At 35.0% G+C, this 27,702-nt stretch overlaps 1 protein-coding gene across 4 annotated transcripts in view; it reads left to right on the top strand.

Annotated features, from left to right (window-relative positions):
• The window catches only part of NUDT3 (nudix hydrolase homolog 3), a 73,340-nt gene extending 45,638 nt beyond the window's left edge, over positions 1 to 27,702 (top strand). For 2 of the 4 annotated variants that reach the window (XM_088220707.1, XM_088220708.1), the window contains exons 9-21: positions 4,532 to 4,703; positions 4,852 to 5,102; positions 5,209 to 5,290; positions 5,525 to 5,590; positions 5,767 to 5,844; positions 5,943 to 6,038; positions 11,441 to 11,547; positions 11,670 to 11,838; positions 22,905 to 22,988; positions 26,339 to 26,433; positions 26,507 to 26,597; positions 26,677 to 26,823; positions 27,319 to 27,702. In XM_088220707.1, coding sequence (XP_088076833.1) covers positions 4,532 to 4,703; positions 4,852 to 5,102; positions 5,209 to 5,290; positions 5,525 to 5,590; positions 5,767 to 5,844; positions 5,943 to 6,038; positions 11,441 to 11,547; positions 11,670 to 11,838; positions 22,905 to 22,988; positions 26,339 to 26,433; positions 26,507 to 26,597; positions 26,677 to 26,823; positions 27,319 to 27,372 — 1,492 coding nt within the window. In that variant the 3' untranslated portion in view covers positions 27,373 to 27,702. Of the gene's footprint in view, positions 1 to 4,531; positions 4,704 to 4,851; positions 5,103 to 5,208; positions 5,291 to 5,524; positions 5,591 to 5,766; positions 5,845 to 5,942; positions 6,039 to 11,440; positions 11,548 to 11,669; positions 11,888 to 22,904; positions 22,989 to 26,338; positions 26,434 to 26,506; positions 26,598 to 26,676; positions 26,824 to 27,318 lie in introns of those variants that run through there. The other 2 variants (XR_015819404.1, XM_088220709.1) reach the window with 2 other exon arrangements.

Raw genomic sequence — 27,702 nt, 5'->3', positions numbered from 1 at the left:
AGACACAATTTTTTCAAACATTAAACTTGATTCTGTTAGAGTTTCTAGCTCCCTCCATTTCCTTCTTCCTCCCATCATAATTCACAGCAAATTTTAATCTTTTCAGCTCTCTCGGAATTCCTCCCTCGGCTTTTTTCTTCCCTTTCGTCCCACTTTCTTCAATCTTTTTTCTCTCAACACGGCTTTTATAAATTTTAGAGAAGAAAACAAATACCTAATCTTCCATCCCATCCAGTGATACACTCATCATCTTACTGAACTTTTGAATATTCTGTAAGACCCAACCCGAACTACTTCCATCTGCTTGCCATTCTGGGTCCTTGGGTTGGAAGAACACACTGATCACTTTCTCATTCTCGGTCAATAACTGAGCATCCAAGGCTTGTACCTCCTCTTCTATCATGACAATTGCTTGCTTGTTACCGCTAGGGTTTTTCTCTTTTTCCTTATCATCCATGTTTTCAACCTTATTTTTCGATAGCTCGTCTGCCATCCCCTCGTGAAAATTTGCAACGTGTCCTTTGAATAGTCGAACAAGCGTCAACTCCTTATCGTTGATTTCATTATTGCAAGCCTTCTCTGATACATCTTCCTTATCCTGCTTGTTCCCCAATATAACATCTGTCAATACTTTCTCCCCTTTTGTACCCGAGGGCCCTCCACGCACAGTTTTACTACCAACAGGCTTCTAAACTGGCTTATGGACCCCATATCTCCTCTTCAGCCCTTCCTCCATCAAGCCCGTGTCCTTGATAACTTTGCCTTTCTTTTCACGTGTGTTTCGTCTCATGCCCCTCGATCCAAAAGAAGTTGGGCCAGGACCATTAAAACTATAATGCTTTGGGCCATCCTCCAATAACTTTCGCGGGCTGGGTCGGGTTGACTGTCCGCTCCTACCCACATTATTCATGGAACCAGTTTGCCCTACTCGTATTTCAGCATATCTTACAGAGTTGAGCGCCACTACGTAGCTTTGGCCTCCCCCCATTGCTTTGGAAAATTGGATCGACGCTTCACAATACGGACAGTTAAAGTAAGCCAAACAATGTTCGTTCCGAATCAAGGTCCTCTCACTTATCAAATCCACCTTCCTCTCCAAACATTTTTTGGATTCCAGTTTAACAACCTTTTGATTAGCCAGTTCGAAAGCCGCCACCATGAAAAGCCACCAACCTCTTCCCTGATACCCATCCGAGATAAATATGCGCCTTGTCTTCCTTTCCCAAGATTCCGAGATACGCACCCCTCCTATTTTTACCAAAAGAAATCCACAAGTCTCGATTGTGGCCTCAAAAATATCTCACCCAAGGCGTCTCAATGTTGTACTAGTAGAACTCTTCGAGAACCGTCAACAGCCATTCAACTTTCACCTTTCCCAAAGATATCGAAGTTCAGAAGCCACTACCATTCTCACAAATTCGCAGTCTATCCATTTAACTTCCCTCACTGACCAAATCAAGAGATTTATTCTCGATAACCAAGAATCTCCGGTCATTCTGAGCTCCCATGTTGACCCCTAGCCTTCGCATCATACCCCATGCACCTCGCTATACATATAGGAATTGGTCGGCCATAATGGCCGACCCAACCTGCCCAAAGCTTGTTTTTGTGTGTTTCTAATGAATTAACGGAAGTAGGAAAACTGATAGAAGGAAAGGCTCGGTTTTGGAAAAGTTAGAATGAGTGAAGATTAGAGAAGATTTTTAGAGAGAGAAATGGCAGAAAGCCCTAGCCTTTATGCCAATAAGATCACAATCTGCTATTTAGAAGAGAAACCAATTTTAGGTGCTTTTAGGACTAAAGACCAAGAATGCTTGCTTTGAACTTCCAGAAAAATGTTAAATTACTTGGGAATTCTATTAAACAGCTTCAGTGCATAATGTTTCTGGACAAAAATACTCGACAAGAGAGAGGAAATATCAACTACGGAACTTTATAGTTTAATAGTTGCAACAATTTTTATTACAACATTAGCATCAATTTAGTTAATAATTCACATATCCATGACAACTAAAGATTATTCGATCCAAGTTCCTACTTGTCTAAATTATTTTCGGAGAAGCCCTATGCCTAGAAAAGCAAAATTGCAAAATTTCTTCGCGAGAAACTACCTTGCCTCAATGAACTTCACACCTGTCTTCACCACTTGCATACCCTTCTTCATGTTGCATTAGAGTTATGATGGGTAGTGCCACTACTAAAATTCCATGCATTAATCCTCTTTTCTAAAATTTTTTTAATTTTTTTAAAGAAAAAATATTATTTAAAAACTACCTTGCCTCAATGAACTTTCCACTGTCTTCACAACTGGCATGCTCTTCTTCATGTTGCATTAATTTTTTCTAAATAAGAAATATTATTTAAGAGGGAGAAAGTTGTTAAAACAGAGTCTGAGAGGATAAGATATATTCCAAGTACCAAAAAAAAAAAGCACAGGAGATGAAAACAAAGAACACCAAGACAGAATACATGGCCAATTCCATATGTAAAAAGTATAAGTCAACCTCGGAAAGATACCATGGGCTTTTGCACAAGTCCAACTGAAGTACTTTATCCCAAACTGTGGAACCAGTTGAAATTATTGCTTAAAAATTCTATTATAACATTCCAACCAACTGAGCCATATAGCAGCAAAGATAGACAATGTCCAAAAGATCTTATGGTTAGTCTTTCCAACTAAGAGGAGACAAAAATATCCAAATTAGAGGTTGAGACCCAGACCTTGCCAATCATAGTGGACTACCTTGACCACTTTATTCTTTTTTCCTTTTCATGATTCCAGCTGAGATAGTTGAGATATTAGTAGGATGCATCAAGAGGTTTTTATGGACAGGTGGAAGGGAGGAGAATAGGGATCACCTAGTGGAAAGGAAGGTGTGTGCACTCCAAAAGTTCAGGGGACCTGGTTATTGGGAATCTTATATCAAAGAACTTATCTCTATTGGCTACATGGTTATGGCACTTTTCATGTGAATGGAAATTCTTACGGCATAGGGAGACAAATAGTGTTTATGACAGCAAACGTTGGGATGCCATAGCAGAGTGATCCACTACTCACCAAAGTCCTTGGAAATCCATTTCCCATGCCCATTCTTTCTTTGCCCCACTCACATGACTGCATATTGGAGATGGATCTAGAGTGATATTCGGATAAGATACATGGGTAGGGAAATCAACCATTGGCCACCAAATTTCCTAGACTATAGGGTCTCTCTTCCAAACACAATGCCCATGTATCCATGTCACCAAGAATGCTGAGGGGAGAATAGCTTGGAACTTTCACGTTAAATGTAACCTACCTGGGAGACTTCTGATATGTCATCATTACTAGCCATGTTGGGACCCATTCAACTTTCATCCCAGCTAGATAGCAGATCCTGGATCCTTAAACCTTAGGGTTTATATACTTGAAAGTCGTTGTTCAATCACCTAATTGAAAACCTCATCTATTCCCAATTTCATATTTCCAAGGTATTTTGGAAAGTGTCAGTACCTTTAAAAGTAAAGGTGTTTTCATGGACAACCATTCATAAGAGACTTAATACAAATGAAATGCATCAAACCCATGCCCTCAGCCTTCTATCCAGAAGTTTACGTATTGTATTTCAGAGGAGTTGAGACCCATTCCCACCTTTTTCTATTTTGCAACTTAGCCTGGAGCATATGGACTAATTTTATGAAATTGCTCGGTCTGAACTGGGTAGGGTCCCCTATAGTGGAGAAGTTTATTTGCTCTAACATTTATGAGTAGGAACGAGGAAAAAAGTTAAAGCTGTATGGCAAAAAGCAATATTTGCCGAACTATGGTGTATTTGGTTTGCAAGAAACAGTTGAATTTTCCATGGCCTTACTACTTAGATGAAATTTAGAGGACACCTTTCCTTTCAGCATTATGGGCGAAGGCACACGGACATTACCCTCACATTTGTCTCACCGTGCTCCATTGGAATTTGAAAGCTATCATATATAGGTGTTAGGATACTACTATTTTGTGATTGTAGTTTTTTTTTTATTCTCATTCTTTCGTTGTCCATTTGAGGAGGACACATTACCCTCCAATTCTTTTTCCTCTCTTCCTAAATAAAATTTCTTCTTTTATCTTAAAAAAAAGGCTTTCTTTAACTAAAAATTATATTTTAAACAAGGAGAAAGTAGGCGCTCATTGGTTATAGGGTATAAAATGAGACACAGATACTTGTTCATATTATGATTAATTTCTTATTTAAGGGGCACTTAATCCTTAGATAATAGCACCTCGCATAGATTGGTAAACAGCTTTAAATAGTAGAAATAATTATTTGAGTTTTTGGGATCTAAGATCTCCTGTTCGTATGTCCTCTCACTGCATTGATTATCTTCCTTTCCTATATTCCCTTTTCTCTTTATTTCTCAATTCTTATTCCTTCTAACATTAATTAGTTTTGTAGCTCTGTTCTACATTAGTCATTTGAAAGATCTGTCTGCTTTGATATCTATAGGTTGCAGAATTTGGGTTGGAGATGCCTATTCAGTCACTGATTTTGATTTACAGGTCCTGCCTAGATGAAAATGAGGCTTTTTTAACAACTGCAGATTCAGCTTTGAAGTTACTTCCTCAAGCCACAAAACCAGTTGCTGGCTGGAGGGGTATTGAATACAGAGCTACATTTCCTATGGAAAAACCTCCTGGAGCGAACTTCTACCCTCCAGACATGGACAAAACGGTAGAATCAAAAGTGTTCTATGCTTTATAAGGCGTCTTTGCTTTGCAACCAGAATCTTTAGACTTGAATATGGAACTGGTTTTGCTGTGTTCTTTTATGCTTGCTCTTTCCATCCTGCTTGGAAACTGATAAGTTCTTTGTCTGGTAGGAGTTTGAGTTGTGGAAGAATAGTCTAGAAGTGGAGCACCAACAAGAGGCAACTGGCTTTTTCACTATTATCAGGAGGCGTAATGATTTCAGTTTAAATTCCTCTCTTTCTAGTAAAACAGCTGACGGCACAAATCATCTGGAGTCTGCATTTGATCTGCAGTGCATCCCTTACTCTCAAGTATATAGACCTTTGCTCACAGAGGCTGCGGATCTATTGCATCAAGCTGGGGACATGGTCAGTTCACCTAGGTATAACATTATCTGAGATTTGAATTTTGGTTGCTTATTCATTAAGAATGTTTCAGAATTCCCTTCTCTTTGCATGTATTTGCTGAATCATTTTTGCATTTCATAGTTTGAAGAAATTGCTACATACCAAGGCTGATGCCTTTCTTTCAAATGACTACTACGACTCTGACATAGCTTGGATGGAATTGGTTAGTTCAAGTATTTTCCCGTCATATACCTTTCCATCATTTGTGAATTTTACTTTGATGGCATTAATTTTGTTTCAGTAGGTTTAGTGATATAAATGGTAAGAATTTTGTGTTTTCTAATAACTAATATGCTTATTATCTTTTCGCAATAAAAACATCATGCTCATTGTTTTCCTATACCCATACACCACCCCCCAAAAAAATACAAATAATAATAAATTCTCTTTTATGTAGGATTCGAAGCTGGATATTACAATTGGTCCATATGAGACATATGAAGATGCACTTTTTGGGTACAAGGTAATAGTCACATAACAAAATGCTTCTTTGATCACATGTTATGTGCTGTCTAAGCAAGTGAAATATAAATACCCATATGAATAGGAATGTTAGAGATAAAAATTTAATGGCCATGCATTCTTATTATACTATGCTGTTTCTCAAGTTAAAATCTTCTTTCTTTTTTATTACCTTAGGCTACATTTGAAGCATTCATTGGAGTTCGGGATGACAAAGCAACAGCTCAACTTAAAGTTTTTGGTGATAATTTGCAGGTACTCCTTTTGAGTTCCTTAGCCAAATCTCGTTACACCTTTACTTCGACTTGAGTGTGTCTCTTTTCAAATAATTTTTTTTTTGTTTTTTCCTTTAGTTTCTTGAAGAAAATCTTCCAATGGATGCTGCGTTCAAGTCAAAAGAGATCAAGGCTGCTCCTATTCGTGTTATTCAGCTTATTTATAATGCAGGGGTGAGTGCTATGTGAAGAAAATTGAGAGAAAATATTCTTTATATTTTGATGCATGATTTCCACACATATATATATACAAGTCTACTACCCTAACAACCTAACAAATTCTGGAGAAAAATCTAACAAAATTCTGTTTTTAAGGACAAATTTGTTTGTCGGTGATTCCCTCAATTTACAGCACATAACAATTGTAAATAACCATTTTTAATCCTAATTTATTCTTCTAATTATTATATTTTCTACACTCCCCCTTAATCTAGTTTACGTATATGTTGAATAAATCTAGATTAGATATTATGTCATCAAAGGTTCTCTTAGGAAGAGCTTTAGTTAGAATATCTGCGATCTGTTGATTGATTGAAATATGTATCAGAGTTATAGTCCCATCTTCGAATTTTTCTCTAATGAAATGACGATCAATCTCCACATGTTTAGTTTTATCGTGATATACTGGATTTTTGGCCATACTAAGTGTTGATTGGTTGTCGCACCATACTTCAATAGGCATATTGTTGATGATTTTTAATTCTTCAAGTATTCTCTTCAACCATACACCTTCACAAATACCATGAGCGAGCGCTCTAAATTTAGATTCTGTACTGCTGCGAGACACAACAGACTGTTTCTTACTTCTCCAGGTAACCAGGTTACCCCAAATATAGGTACAATATCCTGATGTAGATCTCCTGTCGTTTGTAGAACCTGCCCAATCCGCATCCGTATAAATTTCAATACCCCTTCTGTCTGTTTTTTGAAAGAATAAACTTTGTCCTGGAGTTTTCTTGAGATACCTCAGAATCCGATACACAGCACTCCTGTGATCTTCTGTTGGCTGATGCATGAACTGACTTACTGTACTTACTGCAAAACTCATGTCTGGTCTTGTGTGAGCCAACTAAATAAGTTTCCCAACAAGTTTTTGGTATCTCCCTTTGTCAACCATTTTATTACTGATTCTGGATCTAAATTTGATGACTGAGTCCATAGGGGTGTCAGCAGGCTTGCTTCCTAGCATCTCAGTCACTTTTAGGAGATCCAGAATGTACTTTTGTTGAGAAACTGAAATTTTCTTTTTTGATCTAATTACTTCCATGCCGAGGAAGTATTTTAGTGCTTCAAGATCTTTTATTTCAAATTCTTTGGACATGAATTCTTTAAGTTTCTGAATCTCCTCAAGGTGATCTCCTGTAAGAATGATATCATCAACATATACAATCAAAATAGCCTTTTTATCTGATATGCAATGTTTGACGAATAATGTATGGTCAGATTGACATTGTTCATATCTTTTATGTTTTACAGCTCTTGTGAATCTGTCAAACCATGCTCTTGGAGATTGTTTTAGGTCATAGAGTGATTTCTTCAATTTATACACTTTCTGAGAGTTGTCAATTAATTCGAGCCCTGGTGGTATATTCATATACACTTCTTCTTCCAAATCGCCATTAAGGAATGCATTCTTTACTTCTAATTGATACAATGGCCAGTCAAGGTTAGATGCAAGTGAGAGGAGTACCGGAATAGTATTGTGCTTGGCAACTGGTGCAAAATTCTCCTGATAATCTATACCATATGATTGTGTATAGCCTTTGGCTACCAAGCGGGTCTTAAGCTTGTTCACACTCTCATCTGGATTATATTTGATTGTAAAAACCCATTTGCATCCCACTTGACGCTTTCCTGGAGGAATTAGTTAGTTCACATGTCTCATTCTTTTCAAGTGCCCTGATCTCATCTAGGACAGCTAATTTCCATTCTGGAATTTCTAAGGGCTCATGTATTGTTTTGGGTTCAGGTGAACTGTTGTCTATCCTGCTCACAAAAGCATGATGTTCTGAGGATAATTTGTCCAATGGAACATAGTCCTGTATAGGATGTTTGGTGCATGTTCGAGTGCCATTTCTCAAAGTAATAAGAATATCAGAATCAACGGAATCAAGAGTTAGTACAGAGATTACGTTACCTGAATTAGTGGGGAATTCATGGTAGTGCTTGGATGATTCGGGTGCTTTTCTTTTGTTTCTTCTTGTATAGACACGTAACTCACTCGTTGCAGGTAATGTGCTTTCTATAACAGGTTTTGGTTCTGATTTCTTTTGTGAGGTTTCGGGTTCAATCTCCAAAAAAGATTTGTCTGGTGATGGATTTTGTGGGTAGAGAGGTGGTACACACACATCCCACAATTGATATTTCTGAGTGAATGTCTCTCCCTGAATATCAGTGGTGGGATAAAATGGTTGATTCTCAAAAAAAGGTGACGTCCATGGTATTATAAAATCGGCAGGTTTCCGGAAGTAGACATTTGTATCCTTTTTTATTTGCTGAGTACCCAATAAAAATACACTTTATTGCTCTTGGGTCTAATTTTCCACAAAGATGTTTATGAATGTGGACATATGCTAAACACCTAAATACTTTAAGTGACAAAGTGTTTAAGATGTGAGAATCAAGAAAGATTTTTGAGAGGATAGTGTATGATGATTGAAACTGTAGAATACGGGAAGGCATCCGATTAATCAAATAGGTAGCTGTAAGGACAACCTCTCCCTAAAGATATTTTGGTACATGTGTGGTGAACATGAGAGACCTAGCAACCTCAAGAATATGTCTGTTTTTTTTTTCGTCTATGCCGTTTTGCTGTGGAGTATGAACGTAGGAGGTTTGATGAATAATGCCATGTTCAGTAAAGTATTTTTCAAGAGTATTTTCAAAATATTCACAAGCATTATCGGATTTAAATACTTGGATGGTAGCATGAAATTGGATTCGATCATTGTATGAAATTTTTTAAATAGGGATCCCACTTCAGATTTTTTCTTCATGAGAAATACTCAAATAATTCTTGTATGGTCATCAATAAAAGATACAAACCACTTAGTTCCGGAAACGTTGGAAATTCTGGAAGTGCCCCAAACATCACTGTGAATTAATGCAAATGGTTTAAATGGTTTATATGGTAGACTATGTAATGAACTTCGAGTATGTTTAGAAAATTGGCAAACTTCACACTGTAATGAAACTGGATCTTTTTCTTTAAATAGTAGTGGAAACATCCTTTTTAAGTACATGAAGTTTGGATGTCCTAGTTTATAGTGCCACAACATAATATCATGATCATTATTTTTGGAAATAAGAATAGAGTTTTCACATACTGCATTGTGAGCTTGTCTTTTAGGGGTGTTGACTTGAAGCAAATATAATCCCGAGCTCATCCTAGCACTGCCAATTGTCTTTTCCGAGTCCAAATCCTGGAAATTACACATATTAGAAACAAATTTCGCAGCACATTTCAAATCTTCACATAACTTGCTAACAGACAACAAATTACAATCCAAATTCGGAACATGGAGAACTAAACAGAGAGTCAAATTTGGAGACAAATTTACAGAGCCCATTCCTGCCACTTTTGAGAGAGAACAATCTGCAATTTTGATTGAACTATTTTCTTCACATCTTCTGTAATTTTGGAATATTGAGAAATCGCCACTCATATGATCAGATGCTCCAAAGTCTACCACCCACACCTGTCCTTTTTCTAAAAGAGCAGATAAACTATGAATATTATCTTTGTGTGCCACAGAAGCACTGACCGGGTGAGATTTCTTGGACAAGATTTGTTGGAGGGCTTCCAATTGTTCAGGGATAAATGGGTTTTTTCCCATCTCATCAAAAATTACTTCCTCAGCCGTCACGTGATTTCCTCGAAGCTTGCTGGAGGTCTCTGCTTTCGACATTTTCCACTCACCCGAAGGTGGTTTCCAGTCACTTGGCTTGCCGTGAAGCTTCCAGCAACGTTCCCGAGTGTGCCTTAGCTTCCGACAGTGGTTGCACCAGGGCCTTGTCTTCTTCATTTGATTGTCAATCGCTCGGGTTGTGAGAGCTGAAGAATTTTCAGTCTGGTGAGGTTGGTCATTCTCTCCCATCATGATCTTCTGACGACTCTCCTCGCGTCGAACCTCAGAAAAAACTTCTCGAAGACTCGGCAAGGGTTTGGTGCTCATAACACGTCTCCGAATCGCGTCGAGATTTTTGTTTAGCCCTAGCAGGAATTTGAAGACTCGCTTTTCTTCCACAAAAACTTTGAAGTTTTTCGCATCCTTGGGGCAGTTCCAGTGACGCTCTTCGAAGGCATCCATCTGCTGCCAATTTCGACTAAGGATACTGTAATACTGGGTGACACTGAGTTCTCCTTGTCGAAGATCATGAAGAGTTTACTCGATTTCGAATATTGCAGAGGTATTTTGCTTGCTGGAGTAGAATTCCTGTGCTGCCTTCCAGATTTCATGAGCAGTTTCGTAGAGAAGGAAATTCTCTCCGATTTCATGAGTCATTGAGGTAATGAGTCAAGACATGACCATACTATCTTCAATTTTCCAGGTTTGTGCATTTGCATCGGACGCTGGAGGAGGCATGAGCTCGCCATTGAGGTGCCCATAACACCCCTTTCTGCGGATGAAAAGACGGACAGACGACGATCATTGAAGGAAGTTGCTGCCATCAAGTTTATGTCCTGTGATACAGGATGATGGTAGTTCACTCACAGCTTTAGTTGTTGCTGTGTGATGATAAGAACCAGAGGAAACTTCTGGTGGAGAGGATGGAAGCTCACCCGAGTCCATTTTTTATTACGGCTCAGCAGGGTTTGATATCAATTTCTTTTTGGATCATGTATTGCTCTGATACTATGAAAAAAATTGAGAGAAAATATTCTTCATATTTTGATGAATGATTTCCACACATATATATACAAGTCTACTACCCTAACAACCTAACAAATTTTGGAGAGAAACCTAACAAAATTCTGTTTCTAAGGAGAAATTTGTTACAGCACATACAGTTGTAAATAATCATTTTTAATCCTAATTTATTATTCTAATTATTATATTTTCTACACTATGATCTTGTAAATTTTGCAGAAGATTGTTATCATTCCTTTCACATCTTTCTTTTGGAGCAACATTTCTAGTATTTAAAAAAAAAACTTTTCTTCATTGAATAAATTTTGTTATCAGATGTGCTATAACTGGAGTACTGTTGGGTATAAAATCACTTTAATGTTTTATGATTTTAAATTTCTCTCTAAAAATATATATTTTGATTTAAATGAGTTCAATATAGCAGAGTTATCATGATCTAAATTTCAATTTTAGTTTAGCTGTGATAAATCAATGTCCTTGAATACCTTCGGTGATTTGTGAATACCGTGAATTTGCACTTGATTAATGATTTATAAATACATTTGATCTTTCTGCTTTTCCCGAAATAAAAAAGAATTGATTTTTCATATCATGTAAAAGGATTCTTCAGTTTGCAAAATTACTCTTGGTTACACCTCCATTAACGGTTATCTTCATCAGGGGTTTCTTTGATCTTCTGGTTAATTTGATTGGGTTTTAAATCAGGATGTAAAAGGCCCGCAGACTGTTGCTTTCAATTTACCAAATGATGAACGCATAGTCAAAGATCGAGGAACATCAATGGTGATGCTTAAAAATGTTTCAGAGGCAAAGTATGGTTCTTGCACCATCAGTTTCTATTATCTTCAAGTTGAATTATGTTGTGTTCCTTTTTGCAAAATACCAATTTCTTAACTGGAAAATATTAAGTATAAGACCTGTGTATCTTATCCAGGTTCAAGCATATTCTTCAGCCTATAGCTGAAGTCTGTATTAAAAAGGAACAGAGAGACCTCGTAGATTTTGAATCTTTCTTCACTCATACCATATGCCATGAGTGCTGCCACGGGATTGGGCCTCATACGATAACACTTCCAAATGGGCAACAGTCTACAGTGAGATTGGTTGGCATGCCTGTTCTTTTCTTTAAATTCTTAGAAATCTTTCATATAGGTAGGTTTCTGTATGCCAAATTAAGTTTCATTGATACATCTTACCATGCTGCAGCATTATACAGATTAATATGACTTAGATTATAAACAAATCAAATATCAGTAAACTGAAGGGACTTGCAATAATTTTATCTCGGGCTTTTGTATATTATGCTGAGTTTGATGTGGGGATAAATTATTTTATAGTTTATAGTAAAAGGCTAATCAATAACCAGCTGAGTTGGTTGTTGAATAATTGAAACAAAGTGCACTTAATCTAGGACAAATAGGATTAATTTGTCCACTTAGGGATTTGGAGATTGTTAGGGTCCCCATTAATAGATTGAGTTATGGGTCTATTAACATAGAAATAAGTAGAAACTAAAGGCTGTTTTTTTCTTCTTTTTCCATTACCTATTATGTTATAAAAGTATAGGTTCATTAAGATAGAACCTAATGATCTCTTAATAAGAAAAAGTACTCAACTGTTGATAAATTTTTTTCCTACATATGCTATACAAAGGGAACAACAGCCTTTAATACAAAGCAAGGTAGTTATTCTGAAGGTGGCTGCAATCATAGCTTCCCTCCAAAATGATTTAAGTACCTTTTCCGGAAACAAAAAAGCTCAGGTGGTTATTTGCTCAAGTTATAAAAGGTTTTATCTTAGTGAGCTAATTGATTCTTAGAAAATATATTATATTACCCTTCCTTGATAATAAGTTAAAAATATCTTCAGTGTGCTATTATGCAATTTTCCTAAATAGTTTGAGGATTCAAAGGATTGGAATTGAGAAATGCATTAAATGCACCTAAAATGGTGTTCAATTATCAAAAAACGGAATATTCTAAAAAATTGGTTAACAAACTCAAATAAAAATATTATTCCCTTTTTGCTGACAGATTATATTTTTCGTTTATAACTGTTTTGCTGTGGGGTGTTGACACAAGAGTACTCATGTATTATTGTAGAATTTTAGAGAGAAAAATCTCTATTTTTATTTTTTCATACCTCTTGTGATATTATTATCGAGGTATTTATTCAAAATCTTTATTTACGAATAAGGAAATTTACATTATTATATGGATTTAGTTTGATTCTACTAATTAATTACATCATTATAGGAAGGATTATAAAAGAAAAATATCTTAACTAATGAGGCAACGGAATATTATACTCAACACTTTGCTTCGAGTTAGTGCAAAGATATCACACATGCCTAAATTGCAGACTAAGTTATGAAAAGACTTGTTATAAAATCTTTTAGTGAAGATATATGTTATCTGTTCACTAAAAAACACATGATATAGGCATAAGGAAGCATCGGCCACTTTTTCTTTTATGAAGTGTCGATCAATCTCAATGTATTTTATTTGATCATGTTGAACTGGATTATGAGTTATGTTAATAACTTCTTTATTGTCACAAAATAAGGACAAACTCTTTTCTTTGAGCAATTTTAATTCTTTCATTAGCTTTTGTAACCATAATATTTTGCATATTCTTTAGGTCATTGCTCTATATTCTTTTTCAGTACTAGAATGAGCAACTACTCTCTACTTCTTGGTTTTTTGTGTAACCAGATTGCCTTTTACGAGTGTGCAATAACCAGTAGTTGACTTCCTATCATCTAGAGATTCGGTTCAATCAGCCTCCGTAAATACTTCTCTCTTACAATGACCATTTTTGGAGAATAGCAGATCTTTTCCTAGTGCAGATTTTAAATATCGCAATATGTAAAAAAACATGTAAATGAGGCTCGTGAGTATTATGCATGTATTGACTCACTAGGCTAAGTACATATGATAGATTAAGTCTGCTAAGTGAGAGATAAATGAATATTCCAACCAATCTCTGATATCTCTCTAAGTCTACTAAGGTACCAATTCCCACTTGTAGTTTGTGATTGCTTTTAATAAGAGACTCTGTCGACTTGCAGCCTATTATACCAGTCTCTTCTAATAATTTTATGATATATAATCTTCAATCACAATAATATCATTTAGATAGATAATGAGAAAAGTGAACTTATTCTCATAATGTTTGATAAATAGGATATAATTAGTATTAATTTGTTGATACCCAAAAGAGATTATATCTCTTCTAAACCTTTCAAATAATGCTCTTGGAGACTGCTTCAGCCCATATAAGCTTTTCTTTAATTTATAAACCTTTCCTTGTATTCTTTTATTTTCAAATTCATGGGGAATTTTCATGTATACCTCTTCCTTTAAGTCTCTATGAATGAAGACATTTTTCACATCAAATTATTATAAGCCCCAATTAAAGTTGGCAGCACAAGACAATAATATTTTGATTGTATTCATCTTCACAATAGGTGCAAATATCTCCTGATAGTGTACTTTTTAGGTCTGAGTAAACATTTTAGCTACTAATTTAGTTTTGTACCTTTCAATCGACCTGTCTGTTTTGTATTTCACAGTAAATACTCATTTACAACCAACTATTTTTTTCTCAATTGAGGTGAAACAAGTTGTCAGGTTTCATTCTTTGTCAAAGTTTTCATTTATTCAATCATGTCTTCTTTCCATTTGGGATTCTGTAGAGTTCATATCCAATTCTGTTGAATAGACACAAAGAAAACAAATAAAACAAAGGTTCTATATGATAGAGATAGAGAGTTATAAGAAATAAAGTTAGACATAGAGTACTTAGTGCAAGACCTGACTCCTTTTCTAAGAGGTATGGATTTATCTACATCATATAAGTTACTAAGTAAAGGTAACTCATCAATATTTTCATGAACTAAAAAAGATTTTTAACCTGGAACAGACTGCATGATGATTTTCTCTGTCTTATTCTTCCTTGAATATCTCTTCAAGTATGGCCTATTCAAATGCCCGACATTATCTTCTTGAATGAGATCTTTCGAATTAGAACTCTTCTCCTGAATATGACTATCAAGAGTGAACAAACTAGGCATAACTCCTTACTTCTCACTCCTCCCCCGAAGAGGTGTTGGGCTTGAATTGAAATAAAGCTCTAATTTGCTAAAGTTAACATCCATTGTTCCAAAGTATTTTCTAAACCGAGGATGATAACATTTGTAACATTTTTTAGCACGGAAATTATTGATTTTGGAGAAAAAATAATAATTTTATTTCTCACCCTTTAGGTTATTACACTTAAGGTATTTAGAGAATTTTTATTCTACTAATAGAAAAATTCTTATTTTATTATATTTTTAATTATATGAGATTATTATTTTTATAAAATTTTAATTATATAATACCAACTAATTAAATAATAAACTAAAATAATTAATTAGTAACATATGGTAGTCAACACCCCCCTCAAGTTGGTGTAGAGATATTTCTCATGCCTAACTTGTATACCAAGTTCTGAAGAGATATCCTGCAATTTAACAGTGCTAATCATCTTCCTTATTTGAAGATTCTGATTTTACTATATTTGTTGCACCTGTAATTGATGAAGAGTTAAATTGAGACAGAATACGTTTCAAGGTTTGAATGTCCTCATTTAAAAAAGCACCAACTGTTGGTGTGTCAAGTGTTTCACTTGTCTCAGCCAATTTTTCTTGAGCTCTCGTAAGTCCATTCCATGTCTCACGACCTCTAGTTGGTTTTCCATGCAACTTTCAGTAAGTTTTCTTAGTGTATTTTGGCTTGTCATAATAGTCACACTTTTTCAACTTTTGTTATGTAAAGTATGACATTCCTTATATTTTCTTCTTACTGGATATAACAATAATTTTTTTGTAATGAGAGAAGAGGATTCTTACCCAATGTTTGGACCCATATCTGATTATATCCGGTGTTCAGACTAGTTAAAAAAATCATAAATTCATTTTTTTTCTATCAATTTCTGAAATTTGACTGCATTTTCAGGACAATCTGGTTAGAAGTCTTGATAGTAATCTACTTCATTCCATAACTCACTCAGTTGTGAAAAATATTAAAAAGTAGTCATCTCTTTATTTTGTATCATGAACTTTATTCTGGAGTTCATAAATTTGGGTATCGTTACCCACTTGTGAGTATGTGAGAGATAATACATTATATACTTTTGTTGCAGTATCGAGCAATAGATATATTCGTGCAATATAGGATTACATGAAATTGATGAGATAAGACATTATCAAAAAGTTTTTAAAGTCCTATCTATTATATTTCAAATTATCTACATCTGGTTTCTTCATATCATCTGTAATGTACCCTTGCAATCGTCTAATTTTAGTAAATAACAAATAAGATCTTGATCAAGTAAGATAATTAGTTTCATAAATTTTTACAAGGTTAATTTGTAATGAGGGATTATTCGAACAAAAAATTATCACTTTTTTTGTTTATGTCATTTTACAGTGCTAAAGACAAGTAGGAAAATACCCAATAATAAAAAACAGATCTCCTAATCTGTACCAAAATAGTCAAAAAACACTACAAAATACTGAAATTAGATATGTCTGGCTTGGCTCGGCTCGACTCGACTCGACTTAGAAGTGGCTCAGCTCGGGGTTAAACTTGTTTCACTTGGCGCAAGCAGCTCGGCTCAGGCAGATCTGCAGGACATGGCGCAGTCAGAAAAGTGAAGCATATCACGGTACATGTCAGAGCGAAGTAGATTGAGGCCAAAAACTCCTTGCATGCGGCGGAAGAAGGGGAGACAAACTGGTCCTACGCAAAGTGCGGTGCGGCCAACGACTCTGTGTGCCACAGATCTCTTAGGTGATGCCTCTCAGTCAATCTATGCACGATGGGAAGGGAGGTGTGGCTCGGGTGTGTATGGTGAGTAGAATTGCGCGACCAATCGGAATGAGGCAGGTCTAAACGAGGTGGTCATGCGACTCTCTTCGCACGGCTCTGTGCACGATGGAAAAAGGAACTCGTGGCTCTTTGCCTGACTCTGCATGCGGTGGAGGAAAGAACCGGTTGCTTTCTCTCTTCCTCTTACTTGGCCTCTCTTTCCAGATTTGGCTTTCTTCCTCTGATCTGATCTGGTTCTCTGATCTGGCTCTCTTTCTGTTCAACCTATTTTTATTGTTTTAGGGTTTGAAGAAAATCTTGAAATTAAAACTTTAAGATAGGTTTATTTTTTCATGATATCATGTTGATTTTTGAGAAAAAATAATAATTTTATTTATCGCTTTTTAGATTGTTACATTTAGATTATTTATACGATTCATATCGTACTAATAGGAAAATTCTTATTTTACTAAATTTTTAATTATATGAAATTATTATTTTCATAGAATTATAATTATATAATACCAACTAATTAAATAATAAATTAAAATAATTAACTATTAAAATATAATAATCAACAAGAATATCTAACAAATACACATTTAAGAGGTTTAGGTTCCAACTTCCCCACATTTCTAGTATGAACTAAACAAACACATGCAAACACTTTTAGTGGAACAGTATAAAAAAATTTTTCTTGCAAAACCTTCAAATGACTTCTAAAATTAAGAGTTCTCAAAGAAATTGTATTGATAAGATAGGTGGTTAAAAGAACTACATCTCCCCAATAACTTTTTGGTAGATTCATGGTGGACAGAGACCGAACTACCTCTAATATGTATCTGTTTTTTCTTTTAGCAACACTATTTTGTTCACTAATATAAGCACAACTCTTTTAATGGATTATCTCATTACTCTCCAAGTAGGCACATAATCCATTATTCATATATTTTGTACCGCTGTCTGTTCTTAGATTCTTAAGTTTAGTATTAAACTGTGTACATATCATTTTCTAAAATGACTGAAATAATGAGAACACATTATTTTTTTATTTTTAAAAGATAAATCCATGTTAATTTAGTACGATAGCCAATGAAAGTAACAAACCATTTATGACCAAATAAGCGGGTATTCTGAGTAGATCCCTAAAAATCAGAGTGAATAATCATAAAAAGGGTAGGATTTCTATGGTTGCTCATATGATAGAACTTCCTTCTAATTTAATTAGCTCACATGCATTACAAAATAAGAAATCTATGAAAGTTCTTTTAAATAAATTGGGATATTATTTTTCTAGAGTAAAGAAAGAAGGATGTCCCAATCATCGATGCAACTGTACGGTTTTCTTATTAACATATATTTCTGAAGGCAACTTGATTCTCAATTGCGCTTTGACTTTTGTTCAAGACATATAAGTCATTATGCAGTCTATCAGTGTCATTCCTATTTTTTATTTAAAAATCTTGAAGGATCCAATAGTAAGGAAAAAATTCAATTTTACAGTTAAAGATCCATCTGTTATACGGATATTTTTCCTTTTAATACAAGATGAGTAGGTTAGGAAGTCTTTAGAAGAGATTGTCGTGTTTTTAATCTAAGTATCCGAATTGAAAATAATAGGGAGATGAGAAATACCTGAGTTTACCATTTTTTGGTGCATCAATAACTAATAAAATGTTGAGTTGAGATATGATACGCTTCAGGTTTTGGATCTCTTCATTTGAAAAGACTCGAGTCATTTTTTAAAGTAACTACAAACAAGAAAAAAACAATATCCAATAGTTAATCTCAACGAGATAAGATAAGTCATTTGACTAGACTGACAGAGACCAAAAAGGCATTGCAAGACCGTAGAAGATAACCAAAAACAAATATGTTCGACGAGAAAGTAGCGGCAGACATGACGGCTGGAGCAGCAGTGTTCGAAAACGGAGACAGAGAAGGTCGGTCGGCTCGGCACGCGGAGGAACCAGATCCGAACGGCACAGATCGTGGCGGCAGATGACAGCTCGGCTCATTGAGTGGACATACTAGATCTGAACGGCTTGGCATGCAGAATGGCCAGATCGAGTTGTCTCCGTGGGCGATGGAAGGAGGCGGAACACACAGATTGGCTGATTGGTGAAATGCGAGGCAGCCGCTTGAAGGCAGGTCCAAAGAGGTGCGATTTGAGCTGAATTGTGTGCAACAAAGCTAGATCTGTCCAGATCAGGACTTTCTAGCGAGTTTCCGAAGATTTTCTGACTGAATGGAGTTTTTCTGGTGGCGCCTGTAGTTCACGCACTTCTGATGTCGACGTGTGTATGGCTCACACACTTCAGCTGCGAGCGGCGCGTGACTCACGTGCTCTGGAAATGGTCACCGAAGTCGGGGTAGGCTAGCAGTGGGGTTGCGACTCCATCTGAGGTGATGGTGAGATTAGATCTTAATAGATGGGTATCGATTCAACCTATTTTATTATTTTAAGATTTGAAAAAAAATCATGAAATTAGAATTATGAAACAACGTTATTTTGGCTCTGTACCATATAGAATTTTAGAGAGAAAAAATTTCTATTTTTATTTTCTCATACCTCTTGTAATATTATAACTTGAGTATTTATACAAAAATTTTATCTATAAATAAGGAAATTTTCAATATTATAAGGATTTTAATTGATTGTACTAATTAATTACAAAATTATAGGAAGGATTATAAAAAAAAAAATATTTTAACTAATGAGACAACAGAATATTTTAGTTAACAATTATTTATGAAAAAAATGGGGTGTGACTTAATTGAAATGGTCCCCAGGATTATTTGCCGTAAGTCTTTTGATAGTGACCCAAATTGATTCTTGATCATGAAACAAAAATTTGGAAGAACAGTACTAGCTTTAGACTTATGTTTGAGCAAAAAAATCCAAGTTGTATACATACATTTATCAATGGACGAGTCAAATCGTCTTGTCCTGGAGACATTAGGAATAGTAGAGGTCCTAAAGTATCACTGTGAATGAGAGAAAAAAAAAATAGGACTTCTTTTGTTATTAATTGGAAAAGGTACATTTTGTATTTAGATAGTTCACTTATTTAGTAATGAAAATATTTAATATCTAGACCTTTAAATAGATAAGGAAATAAGAGTTTGGTAATACAAAATAACGGATGCCTAAATCAAAATGTTGGAGACAAACTTTCTCCTCATTGAATAAAAAAGAGTCTGAAATTAAAGACTAAGGAAACTTGTGCTTGGGAATATTTGTTTGACTCAGGACTTCAAGGTAGTAGAGTCCATCCTGTTCTCTAGCATGTCCCATCATCTTTCCTGAATCCTTATTCTGAAATACACAATAGCTAAAAAAACATTGTAACGCAAATCTTGAGTGAAATTTTGAATAGAGACAAGGTTTGTGGTCAGTTTGAAAACATGAAAGAGATTTTCTAGAGTTAGATAGGAAGTTATTTTGATATCTCCTATCCCTACACAATGGTTAAAGAACCATCAGCTGTAGCTATTTCTTGCTTCTTGGGCATGGGAAATAGGTGGAAAAAATATGGAATGAGTGGATCATACGATCGGTAGCTTTTGAGTCTATGACCCAAGAGTTGGTTACAGTTATTCCCAAGAGTAGCAAGAGATGTCACCCTCTCAATATCTTCATTGCTAAAACCACCTAGCTCCAGACGTGATTCTGTCTATTGTTTCTTGGTTCTCCTTTCAGTCCCCACTCTCAGCTTGGAGGTTCTTCATAGAGCTTCCAACATCGTTGTTGAATGTAGTGTGTTTTCTTGCAGTAAGTGCACCACAAGCTATCATGGTTTTGAGCTTCTGTTTGCCCAGGTTTTCCATTGTCAAAAAATGGTGTTTTGTCAATTGCATCGTTGCCACCACTAGCCACCATAGCAAAGCTATCTGTGCTATGTGGTTAAGCATCAAGCCCCTTCTACTTTTTTTGCCTCGAATCAGTGCCACCTCCTCATAAAACATGGGACTTTAGGATTACTTTTCTAGCTTTTGAAGATAAATCTATTTCATATTATCAATAATTAACTGGCAACAAGTATCAAGATATGCAACAACCACTGAGAGAGTTTTTAGCATAGACAGCATCTTCAATACATTGATAGTGGATACAAATTAATTGTGGATATATCTTAATAATCTCTATGCATCCATGGGAAACAAAAACTTGGTATAACATATCATATTTGGTTGGGTAGATTACAGGATGAACTGCAAGAAGTTTGTCAAATTCTATCTTGAATTGGAGCTGATGTACTCCGAAAGTGACTTAAGGTGCAAAACCAGAATGTGTTTTTTTTTTCAGGTTTTCCATTTTTTTTTAACTGTGTGAAAAATAAGTAATGCAAGGTAGGAATAGAAGTTAGGCTCTGGTACCAACTGATATAGGACAAGTAATGGTGTAACCAGAATTAACATAGAAGTGGAGAAAGAGAGGAAAACATGGGGAAGAGAGTAGAAGAATATAGATAGGCGAGAGAAAATAAGGAATCGAGTTGAAGAAATATAAGGAGAAATTGACTGAATGAGATCAGATCAAAAAGAATAAAAACCAGAAGAACAAACACAAAAGGAAACTAAATAAAAGAGGAACTCTAATGGATTCTATCTTTTATAATGTTTAAATAACTTAAAATAATATAAATAACTTAATAATACAAAATCATAGTAATAATTACAAAATATTTTTAATAAAAAAATTATTCCAAATTAAGATCTCTTTGTTCTGTGTAACTAAATTTTCGAACTGCGCCTTAGGAAGACCTCTAGTGAGGATGTTGGCAACTTGGCTAGTGGTTGGTATGTAGGTCATACATATCATGCCACTGTATAACTTTTCTTTGATAAAGTGTTTGTCCACTTTTATATGTTGTGTTCTACCAGGTAGAACTGGATTGTTAGCGATTGAGATTGTTGCTCTATTGTCACAATAGACTTTAATAGGTGTTATCATATGAACCTTCGACTCTACCAGAAGTCTTTTAATCCATTAAATTTCAAAGGATCTGTCTGCAATTGAGCAAAATTCGGCTTTTGTACTACTTCTTGCCACAACACTCTCTTTTTTCCTTGTACAAGTAACGATATTTCCGCCAATAAATCTGCAATATCCCAAGGTGGATCTTCTGTGAATCCGCATCTGCGCAGGTTGCTATCTGAATGTGGCCTTTGCTTTTGAATAGGAGTCCCTTCCCAGGAGTTCCTTTGAGATATCACAAAATTCTGAATACAACTTCAGTGTGATTGGCTTGGCTTTATGTCGAGCCATATCTATAACACTCCCAAAAAGTGCTTAAACCTGGCTCTTGGGGATTGCTCCATGTAGATATCTCTTCAACTTGCACATTTACTTCTCCCAAGACTTTCTTCAAAGCTGGGTGGTAGGTCCATATATACTTCTTCTTGGAAATCTACATTCAGAAACATGTTTTTAGCATCCAACTGATGAAAGGGCCACTTATAATTAACTGCAAGAGAAAGAAATCTCCTGATAGAATTTATTCTAGCAATTGGAGCAAAAGTCTCTTGGTAATTTATATCATGAGGTCGAAATACAAAAGAAAATGCAGAGAAAAGAATATAAGATCAGGTAAGATTGAAGGAAAAAGGGGTTAAAGGTGAAGACTTCAGAAGGAGAATAGAAGAATATTTGATAGGTATGAAGAACAAGAGAGAAAGAGGGAGAATATGAATCTCAAATATCAACTCAATAACTTAATATTTTGAATAAAAATAGTAAACAGTTACTTAAATAACTAAGCTAGGGCACTTTTTCTACCGCTACCAAAATATAATAAAAAATAATAAATATAGAAAACCTAGTAAATAGACCAATAAGTTAAATAAAAAAATTAGAAAAATAAGAAGTCTAATAAATAGGAAAATAAACTAAATAGTTAAATAATTTATGATAGAAAAATAACTAAACAACATCCTAATTAGATAAGAAATAACAGACTCATACTAAAATAAGTAAGTCTATAGTTACTAATTTCCAAATAAGTTAGTGACTTAATGATATATAAACATAGTAAATAAATAAATATATGTTATTGTTGAAAAATGTCCAATCTAAGTCCTTCCTGTTCTGTTCTGCATCAACTTTATTGACGTTTTGATCAATATGTAATTATCTCTTTTTTGTACATGGGCAGTACCCCATGGTGCCTTGCTATATATATTTTCTATCTTTCTCTACAAAAGAGCAACAAATTTTCATCTATAGAAAGTTGCCCTTTTGCATTCTATGTTCATTTTATAGTGATGAAACATGCCTCTAAAATAGTATGTCTGTTTATCCTTTGATTCAGGAACTACAAGAACTGCATTCGGCCATGGAAGAAGCAAAGGCAGATATAGTTGGTCTTTGGGCACTAAAATTTCTTATCAAACAGGTCAGCAAACAAATATTTTGGTCAAACGTTGTTATGTGTCATTTTGAGCCATGGAGCATTTCATTTAATTTAGCTGATGTTACTGCCTTTATCACTATGGCTCACATCCACGTTGGTGTTATTTAATTCATCCTGCAGTTTCAAGTTTCAATTTGAATTTTCAAGGATAACTTTTTAAAAACTAAAAGAAAAAGTTTTATGAGAAAGAAAGAATATACAAATAGATAGGATAAGATATCCACTTGGAAAAACTAATAATGAGAATTGGAGAAAATGGACAAATGGAAAATAATATCAACATGATGAAGGAGCCTACTAGCTTGTCTCTTTGCAAAATGTATAAGGAAAGCCCTTAAACAACAATGTGCTTTGGCTTAGAAAAAGGTCAAATTTTTTAATTTGTTTCAAAGAGAATGAGAGGAAGAAACCTGCTGTTTCCTCCTTATTGCACAAATTCCACAGGGTTGCTAGAATTGGCTCTACACAAAGCTTTATGCTCCTTAGTCCATTCAACTTGAAGGTCTGGACTCAAAAAGAGAACTTAATCTTGTGTTTAGTGATAAAAAGGGAGGTTATGATAATAGAAAAAGGTCGAATCAAGAAGTAAATTGTCCCTAACCATGGGACTTATTTGTTCCATTAAAAAGCACATGTGAAACATCATAAACACCCTTCATCCTTTCTCTACTTTTAATTCCTTGTAGCCATTCTGCTAAACATATCACTAATTTTTTTCTAATCATATTTGGTTTTTCTTTAATAGCTTTTATTCTAAGTAAACTATATCAAAGTTTATTGATTCATTAAATTTAAGTTATTTCAAATGACTTCTTACAAATTGATAATTTTTAGCCAAATTTAGTAATTTAATTGACGCACTTTATGTCTTTTTGAGTAAATACTAATTAAAAATTTAAGGGGATATTATCTAAAAATCCTCCTATAGTTTACTAACTGTTTCAAATCGTTGTCTGACAATTTAACTAAATTAAATATCAACCTACACTTTTTTTTTAAATAAAAACATCAACTTATACTTTTAGCATATGTCAAATTGACACTTTACAGAAACCAAACATATGTTACTATTGACTTATATCAGAATGTTTAAGAAGGTAAGGATAGAGAAAAAAGAAGAAAGGAATAAAGGCAAAAGTATCAGTTTGTCCTTCAACAGAAAAAAAAAAACCCTAAAATCAACATTTTTTTTATTTAAAGCATTAATTTGATGCATGTCAAAAATACAGGCTTGTATAAGATTCAATTAAATTATACACCAACTTGATCCAGTTGATAAAATATAGGAGCATTTTAGATAATATCTCTTATTCAAAACTATGCTCATAAAACTGTCAACATTAGGAAATTAGACACATCTTGTTCTATTCAAATCAATTTACACCAAGCACATTATTTTGCTTTGTTTAGTGTTATTCAATTTTATCTATTCTTGTTTTCTACTTAGAATTTGGAGCAAACACTATCTAAATAAAATTTAATTAATTTAGGTGGCCGAACAAACCCAATATTCTCCAAATAGTGCAAAGAGCCTGTTCCATAACTGTTGCCATATCTCAATGTAGAAATAGTGACTCTCATGAAATAATAAAATAAAGACCAGAATGACATAAATATGTCTCTTCTCTCTTGAATGGAACCTTATAATCTTCAAGGACATTGCCGATCTCATCTTGGAGAAGACTACTCAGCTATGACTCTTTTATTTTAATGATTTTTGGTGTTGAAGATGAAGTAGGATGCAGCCAAGTCGATATAGGAAAGAACTCTTCATTCTTGAGAAAATCAAGGGAGAGAATCGACCAAGAGGTGGGAGATAAGCTTCCTTGATTCTTCGCATGTTAAATATGATAAAACACATGTTTAATATGTATATGGAAGAGAAGAGTTCGACTAGGACTTGCTGGAAGGAAGTGATCGGCTCCCCATGATGGAATTTCCAAGAGTCCTTGAGTTTGGGGACTCTTTTGCTGCCATTGATGAAGAGATGAAGAGGGAGAGAAAAATTCTCACGTGAGACAAAATCTCTCGTGAGTGGGAGAGATCTTCCCCATGTGAGGGAATCGGCCATGTGTCCCTAAGTTGTATTAGGATGCATGGTCGGTCCTTCCGTTGGCCGAATGGGCTTGGATTCCTCCTTTGTGGGCTTTCATGTTTGGTCCAAGCCTTTTTTCCTCATTAATCCACTCTTGAACAAAAAGTTGGAAAGCATGCTTGCGTTTCTTGGCTCTTGATCTTGTGATAGGCCCACTAGGCATCATGATACTCTTCCCAAGTGACCCAAGTCAATCATATGTTGTGTTCAAGCCATGCTCGTCTCCATGTGGGTGTTGTTCATGGCCAAACCCACCTTGATCTTTACTTGGGCAGCTTTTACCGCTTTGATTTCCCTTTAGACAGCCCAAACCATGATATCCTTGATTGAAAGGTCCATGCCGCCTTTATCTCCTTTCAGACAGCCCAAGCTGTGACTTCCTTGGCTTGAAAGGGGTCCATGCCGCATTGGTCCAAGCTTGAATGATCCAAATCATGATGGTGCGAATGGTCCCTTGAATGGTCCAAGCAGTGATGGTTCTCATCAGTAAATGACATGGAAAATTCTTAAACAAATGTAGAACAACTAGAGGGATAGGATACTACTGATCGCATACCTCTAAATAATTTTTCCTGTTACTGGTATACCAGAGATTTTGCATGTTCCCAGAGGACAAAATTAGGCATGTACAGTTGGGCCATATAGCTATATTGTTAGGCTGTATAATCTTTCATATTACATAAACTTAAAATCAGCTAAGGACATGCTATAGATGTTCAAAATCATGTTTTTAATGGAAAAATAACTTTGTTGAGAGAAGAAGAAAAATGTACAGCAAAGAGAATAAGGTCCTCCTAAAGATAGAAACACAAGAAGAAAGAAACATGTTCCAAATCATCTTCAATCCAGGACTATGTAATAATTTTCCCTGGTATAGATTCTAATTCAGAAAGGAATATTCACTGCTGTTATTAAGAGCATTTTGGTACAAAGTTATGTTTATGCAGTCCAATGACCTTATTTTTGTAAATGCTGAATTACATCTGTAGTTGTCGTATAAGTTTTCTGGAAATCAACTGCCTGTCCAATTCTGAGTAAAGTATACTAAATTTTCATATAGATACAGCCTTATCAAGGATTGCAACTTCCATACGAAAAAACAATTCAGTAGGTTGCTAATCATTTTTTTATGGATGTTAAGGAATCTTGATTGCAATTTTTACTTTCTGAACTATCTATGATTATACAGTTGTATTCTATCTCTGTCAACATGTATTTGCATGTTCTGAATGGGCAGGATTTGCTGCCAAAGACTTTGGAGAAGTCTATGTATGTTTCTTTCCTTGCGGGATGCTTTCGTTCAGTGCGGTTTGGCTTAGAAGAAGCTCATGGGTAAGTTGGTGATTAGTTTTCCAGTGATACACTTTTTGGTCTCCAAGTCACTGATCATCGTGTTTATTGTCAGAAAAGGACAAGCGTTGCAGTTTAACTGGTTGTTTGAGAAGGAGGCCTTTGTGTTGCATGAGGATGAGACATTTTCTGTTGACTTTTCTAAGGTATGCTAAGTTATTTTACAGATTGTCTTCTTTTCTATGTTTGATGAAAAAATAATGCCCTAAATCTTGTTTCTTAAAGATTGAAACTGCAGTTGAAAGCCTGAGTAGAGAGATACTTACTATACAAGCAAAAGGTGATAAAGAGGCTGCAAGTATGCTCCTCCAGAAATATTGTGTAATGACACAACCTTTGACAGTTGCATTACAAAAATTAGCCGACATACAGGTATACTCCAACATTCTGGTATCTGCTGTTGTACATGCATAGTATCATTGGTTTTGAAGAAAGGACAAAAGTATACGCTGAGAAAATATAATTTGGAGAGGGAAATTGGTGTTTGGCACTTAATGAAGATGACTGAGTCATTTACTACCTATAATGGTTTATTTGATCAAAAAGGAAGAAAAGCTTTGGTTTTCAAAAGGACAAAATTATGTTTTAGAATGTGAATTTACTCAGATTTTCCCCATTTACAGAGAAGGTAGTAGGGATCTTGAGCTTTTATATCCAAAAGTAGGATGGTGTTTTGTCATCAAAATTAGAAAAATGAAGTATACATATAGTAAGATACTGGCTTTAAAAAGGAGAAAATATGGTTAAGTTTGTACTTTATTAAGATGATTGTAGCCATTTACGTATTCTAATGCTGATTGAGTAAATGAATTCAGTAATTTTACTCTGTATCCTTACTATTTTCTGGGATGCTGTTATATGCTTTAGGTACCTGTGGACATAGCCCCCACGTTCCCAATGGCTGATACATTGCTGAAGTGAAGCCATCAATTTAGTATTGAAATACTATCCAATGCAATTCTACACGAAGGACAATAATTGAAGTGTCTTCATTTTGATGGATGACCTTTGCCTAAGTAATGCAATCAATTTGGCATTGGTGTTTTGGAGATTATTCTGTAGACATTAATTATCTAGTCCGAGTAAGAGAAAGCCTAAGGGATGCCTCCAAGTGGGATTTGTATGAATTCAAAGGCAGAGAGAGGTGTTTACTGGGACATCAATTATTGTGTCAATTTGCCTTTTGAGATGCAAATATTTCTCATCATCTTAAAAATTCTAATATTCCAGAATTTGATTTGACTTTTTTAA

Source organism: Carica papaya, chromosome 5 (genome assembly GCF_054855325.1).
Source record: "Carica papaya isolate Zhongbai chromosome 5, ASM5485532v1, whole genome shotgun sequence".
Taxonomy (NCBI): Eukaryota; Viridiplantae; Streptophyta; class Magnoliopsida; order Brassicales; family Caricaceae; genus Carica; species Carica papaya.
Note: the sequence above shows the minus strand (reverse complement) of the source record. Positions and strands in the feature narration are given on the sequence as shown.